Consider the following 9,584-nt stretch of genomic DNA (forward strand, 5'->3'; position numbering starts at 1 on the left):
TTATTTCAACTTCGTCAGAATTTCGTCAAAATAACTCATGTTAGAATGACCATTTCTATAATTGAGTTAAAGTTAAGGGACCATTACTATACTTTTTTTTTTCATTTGGTTTTTCATGTTTGCCTCTTGTTTCATCCTCACGTGTGTGACACATGATTTATTTTGACGAAAGTTCTAACGGAGTTAACAAAAATGACCATAGCTGCACGTTTTGATGAGTTAAATGAACAATGATCATAGATTTTTAGTTGATGGACCACTATTTCAATTGAGTTAAAGTTAATAGATCATTGCTATAATTTCTTCAAAAATTTTAGTGTAAATTGTACTAATAGTCTCCATGATTTAGTTAGATTTGCACTTTCATCCTCGTTTTTTATTGCATTTTTATTGTATATATTCGCTTAAGTCTAATATTTATCAATTAAGTTGAATTTTCCATCTGAATTTCCATCACATTTTGGGAACATCTTCTCATTTAAAGGCACCTATCGTGGATGAAATTTCTATTAGTTTGACGGAATAAAATTGCGGTAACATTATAAAATACAACAAAAAATCTACAAACATTAAATTGAAAATCCGAGTAAACTACGAGGACTATTCATATCTAAATTACCCTTTTCTTCCCTTGTTTTACGATAATTGGTGGGAGTAAGGGAAACTATTAAGATAATTAAAAAGGTATACTGTTCACGTGTAACTTACGAGGAATCTCGACAGCATAGTTTGTGTGAGGTGGCCATTAACTTCAATGGTGAATACTATAAGAAAACCTAGCAATATATAAAGGGTCACGCACTTGGACTAGTCTCTCACTCACATTTTACTTGCCTCTTTCCTTCCTTTCCTACTGAAAACCAAGCAAAAACAGCATAGCAGTTTACGATGGCAAGCCTCATTGTTCCAGACCACTTCTCTCCTCACGACGATGCAGAAGCCCTCAGAAACGCATGCAAAGGTACTCTACTCTCTCTAACTATTTTTTAGCCAGTCTACACTGTCATATAAATTTAAAATCATACCGTTCAGATTCTTGAAATAAATTATGGAAAGACAGCCAACAAAAGTGTCTAAATGTGTTTCCAGCCCAATCCTGATCCCCGTATGCGTGTGTGTGTGTGTGTGTGTGTGTGTGTTTGTGTACGTGTACGAATGTCACATGCTTCTTTTGTTTGGTCTTTGATTGTATGAATGTTAACCTAGGTAAGTTGGCGATTTATTCAATTTTTCTTCTTACGAGTAGATCATCACATGTCTCTTGCTTAGATTTTAAGTTTGATCTCTCAAGTTTGGCCTAACTCATTCTAAGGGTATAATAATTTTACAATCTAAAGTAATAGTAATACTATTCATATCATGTTTTTATATCACATTTCTATACCACCTTAGGTGACATTTTATATGGACAGCCACATCATTTGAAAAATTTGCAAAACCCAAGAAAAGGAAGGAGAAAGACTTCTCGTATACCACAATCATCATTTAATTAACTAGTTTTTCTTAATTATTAGTTTATTAAATAATGAACTAAATTTAAAAATCTGATTAATCCAAATGATGTGGTTGTCCACATCAAATGCTACTTAAGATGATATGAAAATATGATACAAAAACATGATATGAATAACATCTCTCGTAAGGTAATATTAGCGAAAAGAAAGAACAACTCCAAAACGGAAGAAATTATTAATTAAATGTCTTCTAAGTCCAGGAGAGATCATGTACATATATAAAGAATGTCGTATTATTAGAGATTGCCATTTTGCAACCACCTATTAGTGCCACACCAAATCCAACCAAAACTCACCTAAGCACAACCTCATTTGTGGATAATTAGTAGATATGCTAATTAATATATTCCTAAATACCACAATTTTAGTTGATTTCTTAATGTGAAAGATTTGCTATAAATATTAGACATTGTAAGAGCAAGAGCACAAGACAGACATTAGTAAGAGAGGAGTCAAACCTAGAAAATTATCTCCAACAATGGCTACCCTAATTGCTCCTGAAAACTTCTCTCCGGACGACGATGCTGAAGTTCTTCGAAAATCAGTGAAAGGTTTAATCATTTTATTCAGCCATTTAATTCTTATTTTAATTTGCATGCAGATGATTAATTGTGTTTTTTTTGAGAATTTATATATATGGTAAATTTAATGTAAATTTCGTATTTTTGTGTACTGTGTAGGATGGGGGACCGATGAGAAGGCTATAATCTCTATACTGGGACATAGAAACGCAGCACAGAGAAAGCAAATCAGGCTTGCTTACGAGCAATCTTATCAGGAAGATCTTCTCAAGCGCCTTGAGTCCGAGCTCTCTGGGGATTTTGAGGTTTTTTCTCTCATACTTTCACCCTTAATCGATATTTACCATTACTATTTATTTATATTTTTGAAATATTCATAAGTCGAAAATAATTTAAATATTTTTGAAAATAAATATATGAAAAAATGTGTCATGTTTTGATTGTTCTTGTGGGAACCGGATCCCCTCCGGGCTCAAATAAACCGAGCTTGCTGAGTAAGGGATCCGGGCTATTGAAATTTGATATAAATGCTACAATTATTATAACTTTTAGAGGACCCTCTGTTTGTAGTCGTTGGATTAAATTTCAACGGCCTAGATCCCTAACTCAACAGACTAAGCTTTATTGGGTTTGGAGGGGATTCGGTTCCGTTCTTGTGTATCACAAAACATGGAAATCTCCGAAGCGTCCTTTTCCTACAAAGATATAGCAGAGGGTGGAAAGGAGAATATTATCATGATGAGAGCGACATTTGAAGGTTTCTAGAGAACAAATCAATGAGCTGCCAATAAATTATTAATTCCAAGTATTATTTTGTTTAAAATAACAATGACATAAACCACATGTGGTCCTATCTCTATTAAAGAATGGTATTAACATTGTATGAAAATATGGTAAGCATATTATTTATTAATATTAAGTAATTATTGTTTTGAGATTTTTGTTGTGGACCGAAATGTTTTGATGAGATTAAAAGGTACCACTTAAATAGAAGAGTTTTGAACATTTCAGTCAATTCATCACTTTTGTATTAAATATATAGAATATAAAAGTTTTTGCCTCTCAAAGCTCTCTACATGGATGAACTTACATGGTATCTACTTTCGAACTCAAATTTTTTATATTTTATATTTCACAATGTAATATTTTAAATTACGCTAAGCTATGAAAATGGGAATCCGAACTTTAGAATTGACCTAACTCACTTTCTGTTCAAATTTTCTGTATAAGTTATATTAGTTTTGTATCTCTTGTTTGAGCAATTTTAGTTATGCCATATACTAAAACTAATTTCATTTGGGGATATGGCAAATGTAGAAAGCGGTGTACCGTTGGATCTTGGATCCTGCAGATCGAGATGCTGTTTTGGCTCATGTGGCCATCAAGAAATCTGAGTGTAACTACAATGTCATCATCGAGATTGCAACCATTCTATCTCCTGAAGAGCTCCTTGCGGTAAGGAAGGCTTACCAAGTTCGCTACAAGCACTCCTTGGAGGAAGACTTGGCTGCACATACCACTGGTGATATCCGCAAGGTATGACAAACATTATTAACGGCAAAGGATTTTTTTGGCAAATACTGTGACATGTTATGTTATTGAACTATTAACTTGGATTACGTGATAGTCTACTTTACTAATGGACAACATAATAAGTTGGAGAATTTGCCATTGTTTGCCTCCTCTTTTTGGTATTAGGTGAACTATTATTTTGGTATCTGTGTTTTTCTAGAATTGTGTTCTGAAAACTGTTAGAATAGAAGAATTGGTAATGGTGTTTGATGGTTTTTGGTCAATGTTACAGCTTTTGGTTGCTTTAGTGACTGCGTATCGTTATGATGGTTGTGAGATCAATGCAAAACTGGCCAATTCGGAAGCTGATATTCTTCATGATGCTATCAAAGACAAGGCTTTCAATCATGATGAAGTTATTAGGATCCTCAGTACTAGGAGCAAGACTCAACTCATGGCAACCTTTAACCGCTACCGAGATGACCATGGCACTTCCATCAGTAAGGTACGTATGAAGGCCTTATGTCGAAGTTAGAGCATCCAACCCAAAACTAATTACTTATAGAAACTTTTATCTACTAAGAGTCTAAGATTCAAGACTGCCGAGTTTGACCTCTAAGTTTTCTTCTTTTTATCACAGAGTTTGTTGGAAGAGGGTGGTGATGGTCTCCAGAAGGCACTGTATGTAGCCATCCGATGCCTCAATGACCCCAAGAAGTACTTTGAGAAGGTTCTTCGCAGCGCAATCAAGAGGGTTGGAACTGATGAGGATGCTCTCACTCGTGTGATTGTGACAAGGGCCGAGAGGGACTTGAAAGACATCAAAGAGGTTTACTACAAGAAGAACAGCGTTCCTCTCGACCATGCTGTGGCCAAAGAAACTTCTGGGGATTACGAGGACTTCCTCCTTACTCTGCTAGGGAAAGAAGATTGAAAATCTTCGCTGAGCAAATTAGTGTGATCAAGTGCTATGATTGCTTCTGTTTTTCTATTGAGTTTGATGACTATCTTTATTTTCCGTGTTTGTGTTAACTTGTGGTGTGACTTATATACCTTACCCTTATCTATGTTTGTCGGAGTTTAAGGTTTTCATCAAGACTTTTTGTTTTCGTTTCGAATGTTATGGAATATTAATAAAAGATGTATGTCAGCTTTTTAATCAAGGGTTGGATTAAACAGAAGTCATATTTATAATCTAGCAACACATTTCGATTAATAGCAAGCGAGGAAAGTAAAAAGATGTAATGAAATTTCAAAACTCCTATGCCTGATGATGAAATATGAGGAGAAATGGACATGCTGAGCAAAAATATATGGGTGTGAGTCGTGTGACTTCTATAAATAATGTTCATCTTGTTCTATTTTTTAGTCCTGCACTGCACCGAATGTTTCACTAAATCAGTCCAGTTTAGTATAGTCTAAGCCAGTCCAACTTAATCCTTAAAGTCGGTGCAACAAACGCACCATAAGGGTGCGTTTGTTACCTCTCCTTAGGACAAACTAGCTTGGATTGACTTAACTGGGATTAGAATCCTATGTTTGGTAAGGTCTTATAAATGGGACTCGCCTCGACTATGCGGCCTTCCCCGCTTTCTAAACCCCGATATCGTATCCCATACTTTATCTTGGTATTAAGCAGGACTAAAAAGAAATTTGAGGCTGAGATCCAAACCCCAGCTTTTGCTTGCTAACAGCGACATCCAGTCATTGAGCTTACTTCTTCTTCTACGGAATCGTCACCATGGCCAGCAGTCGAGGGTGCTCATTCTTCCTTTTTACCAAAATAATCCCAAATGGCTAGCTTTGGGGATAAACATAAAATTTCTAGAAAATCCCTGGGCTTTGCTTTCTTCTTCTACCCATCTCTGAAAAACCATTTTCTCTGTTTTAGGTAATGCTCAAAGTTTCTTTCTTTTTCGAAAAAGAAAATCAAGAATTTGGGAAAATCAATGGAGTTAGTCAAATAATTGATAGAGATGATAGTTGATTGGTTGTATAGATTATAGAGTTCAAAGGAAAGATAAGAAGTATCTAGGTTTTGCTGGAAAAAGGGACAGAAAATGAGAGATGGGACCGAGCTAAAGAGGGAGAAGAGGAAAGAAGTTTCTAGAAAGGGGTACAATATTTTGGAAAGAAAGAAAGAAAAATGTTGAATTAATAATAAAATAGGGTAAATTACATAAGACTATCTCAACTATTGGGTTAGTCACAGTTTCATACCCTATCTTTAAAATATGTCAATGTCACACCTCATCTTACGAATTTGTTATAATTTCATATATTCCGTCAGTTTGTCTGTCAATTCTTCCATTAGATAGTGACATGGCTTGAGACGGGACCCGCTCTCTATTAAAAAATTAATAAAATATTAAAAACTAAAAAAAATAAAAAAAATTTTTGCATGGGGGACCCACCCCTTATCCCCCTCACCCTTCTTCCCCACTCCTTTATTCCCCCAACCCAAAACCAGAACCACCTCAAACCCAGATCCCACCCTCCCCGACCACCAAATCGCCATCTTAGAAACAATCAAATCGAGTCGAGCTTGAGAAGTAAATTGATGGATTTATGAGATATGGAGTGAAAATCCAAGTGGGTTTAACTGGAAATCAAGGATTTGAGAGAGGTGAAAGCAGACTTAATGAATGCGAGGTCTTTGAGCTGCCTGAGGGTTCGAGATTTATGAACGAGGAACGTACGGAAGTGGGTTCGAATCACTCAGGCGGCGGAGTCTCTGAGACAGGGGGAGTACGGAGAATGAGAGCAATGCGAGGCAGAGGATGACTAGTGGTGGAGGGAGGATTCGAGGGCTTCAATGTGGGAAAAGAGGGAGGAGGTAAGTTGGTCATATGGTGGTTGTTAGCGGAAATGGTGTTTTGGGTGGTGGGCATTGTGGGTGTGGTGAGGATTTTTGGGGCGGATATTGTGGTGGGGAGAGTAGGGATTTGGTGGGGTGGACTGGAGGAGCTGAGAAGTGGGTCTATGACTGGTGGTGGTGTTGGTGGTGGCCGGTAGGGGTGGTGGGTTTGGGTCCAACGGGTGTTGTAGGAGCTGATGTCGTAAATCGTAGTGGTGAGTGAGGGGGATGTTGGGGCGGGTGGAATCTGGGTTTGGGGTGGTTCTAGTTTTGGGTTAGGAGAAGACGGGAGTAGGGAAGAAGGGTGAGGGGATAAGTGGTGGGTTCCCCATGCAAAAAAATAAAAAAATAAAAATTTTATTATTTTAATTTTAAATATTTAATTAATTTTTTAATAGAGAATGGGCTTCGTCTCAATCCATGTCACTATTTAACGGAAGAATTAACAGACAAACTGACGGAATGTATGAAATTGTAACAAATTTGTAAGATGAGATATGACATTGATATTTTTTAAAGATGGGGTGTGAAACTGTGACAGACACAATAGTTGAGGTAGTTTTATATAATTTACTCAATGAAATATTATTGGAAATGTATTAAATAATATAATATTATAATTTGTTGATTAGGGTAGTCTAACTTAGGGTAGTCTAAGCCAATCCAACTTAGTCCTTAAAGCTACGAGCCTTAGGACGGACTGGCTTGGACTGGCTTAACTAGGATTATAATCCTATGTTTGGTAAGGTCTTGTGCTACAATAAATGGGACTCGCCTCGACTACGAGGCCCTCCTCGCTTCGCTAAACCCTAATATTTTATCCCATACTTTCGCTTGGTATTAAGCGGGAGTAAAAAGGAAATTGAGGCTGAGATCTAGACCCGAGCTTTTGCTTGCTAACAGCGACACCCAGTCTTTGTGTTTCCTTCTTCTTCTTCTTCTGCGAAGTCGTCACCGTGGTTAGCAATCGGGGGTGCTTGTTCTTCATTTTTCCCAATAAAAACCCAGATGGCTAACTTTGTGGACAATTATGATTATTCAAAGAAAAAATATCAAAAAAAGGTAACACCTCACAATCTTATAAAAACATCCCACGCTTTCATTTTTTTATACGAACTCTCTCTTTAACCCCTATTTGAACTAAATTAAGATGAACAAAATAAAAAAAAATAAAAAAAGGGGATAGTTTGGATGTGGTCCCTAATCCTTAACATTCTTTGACTAAAACCTTAATGTGACACACCCCGACCGAGATCAGGGCATGCTGGCCGTCACGTGGAAGTGACGTAGCCATGTGCACAGTGCGGAAGCTAAAAGAAGTAATATAAAAGTACGAATAATTTAAAAACTAGCATACACAATGTGATAAGATAAGTGCTAGCGTAAGTGAGATGCTGAATTCAGAGCATAAATCTACAGCAGTCCAAAATAAATAATTCGATAATAGTGCACCCGAAGGTGACCCTACATCGGTGAGTGTCTGTCAGAAATGCCGGAACGCCCTCTGGGAAAACCACCGAACCCGTTAAGCTACTAGAACCTGGAGGGGCGCAAAACAAAAGTGTGAGTGGGCAAAAACAAAGCTCTTTGAAAACCATTTAATAAAATACATTCTAACCCCTCACCGTAAAACCTGTATACTTCCCAGAAAATAAACATGTATACGTATGTATAAATATGTCAATCATACTCAAGGGTATGCCAATCATGCTCAAAAGTATGCCATGTCAAAGCCTCATAATGATATGCAAGTGCTCAGGTATAAATCACATCAATAGCATAACATCTGACAGCCGAAGTCCCTTAAGTGACCTGTACGGCTGAATCTAGAGCTCAAATCTCAATCTCAATAACTAAACCTGCCCACGAGTCGGTACCACCTATAGTGGTCTGTACGACAGGCATGGGTGTAATACATATAAACGCTCTAGTGCTACGATCACGTAAAGGCTGTGCGAATAATCGCGGGTCACCTACGAGTCGGAACCACCTATAGTGGTCTGTACGACAAGACTGTGCACCTAACTTGGATCCAAGCTGAGCGTATGGTACGAGAGGTGAACAACACGTGAAGGACTGTGCCCTACTCTGGGCGGGAGCACTAACACCGGGGGTGCAGGTTATGAGCTCTCTAAGCACCTCTAATCACTATTTAATGCAAATGTTAAACAACACTTACCTGGCACTTACCTAGGCCTCCGCAGCACCAACATATATATATGACATATGAATAAATATATAAACCAACTTATATGCCACTAATCATGCATATCAACCAATAACGTAAAAGGAATGGCATGAAAATAATAAGCATTTATATTAATTTCTGGGAATTATATGTATATAGGTATATACGGAAATCAAAAGCCCACTCACTGGTATGTGGAAGGGTCGTAGCCCCCCTGTCTCGAGTGCGCACGCTCGTCCTCGGGATAGGAATCACCTATATGCGAAATAACTATAAAAACATTAATTATAAAGCACATAACCTTCCTTTCGTAATAACTTCTCATACATTGCTCAAAATGGACAAATGAATATACCAACGTGCTCTACACAACCTCAGGATCACAACCATATTTTTGGAAAAAAATTTCTCCGCCGCACGCGCCGCCACGCGCCGGCCACGCGCAGGCTCGTGCGGTGCACACGGACAGCGTCAACTGACGCCGTTAGGAATATTCCGTCAAAACTGACAGATTCCGTTAACGGCATCAGGAATATTCCGTCAGAATTCTGACGGAATATTCCGTCACCTTCTCCGGCGAGACTTCGGCGCCGTCGCCGGAAAACCTGCAAATCGTGTTTTCTCGTTCGTTTTTCCACCATTTTTCATGATTCTTGCACCAAATTGAAGCCCTAAGCTAGTAGAACACGATCCTACAAGTTTTAAGGCCTAGAAACTACTAAATCATACCTGTCCACAAACTCCAAAATCGGCCAAGCTCGAACCCACCGATCCCGATGTCCAATTTCGTCCAACGAAGCACTCCGAGACTCCTTGGGACCTCACCAAGCCGCCTATGAGCTTCAAAATCCCAAAAACGTGGTGAAATAAGTTTGCATGAATAGTGCTCAAATCGGAGCTTGTGAAATCGACTGGTTTCTCACCTGAAAAGGATATGATTGTGCTCCCCTCGACCTCACGATCACGACTGTGCCCTTGGTTTCCTCGATCTG

At 38.1% G+C, this 9,584-nt stretch overlaps 1 protein-coding gene across 2 annotated transcripts; it reads left to right on the forward strand.

Moving 5' to 3' along the window:
* The first annotated feature begins 832 nt into the window (after positions 1–832).
* On the forward strand, positions 833–4,710 carry LOC103952162 (annexin-like protein RJ4). Of its 2 annotated transcripts, none has more exons than XM_009363710.3 (5): positions 833–961; positions 2,195–2,340; positions 3,353–3,571; positions 3,840–4,052; positions 4,188–4,710. In XM_009363710.3, exons 1-5 carry the CDS (start codon positions 889–891, stop codon positions 4,479–4,481), a joined length of 945 nt encoding a protein of 314 aa, XP_009361985.2. In that variant the 5' UTR covers positions 833–888; the 3' UTR covers positions 4,482–4,710. The 2 variants fall into 2 exon arrangements, with proteins under 2 accessions (XP_009361985.2, XP_048442361.1); XM_048586404.1 differs by lacking the exon at positions 833–961 and adding an exon at positions 1,908–2,065.
* Positions 4,711–9,584: the final 4,874 nt, after the last annotated feature.

The sequence above is a fragment of a genome, unplaced genomic scaffold, assembly GCF_019419815.1.
Source record: "Pyrus x bretschneideri cultivar Hongxiangsu unplaced genomic scaffold, Pyrus_bretschneideri_v1 Contig24, whole genome shotgun sequence".
Classification (NCBI taxonomy): Eukaryota; Viridiplantae; Streptophyta; class Magnoliopsida; order Rosales; family Rosaceae; genus Pyrus; species Pyrus x bretschneideri.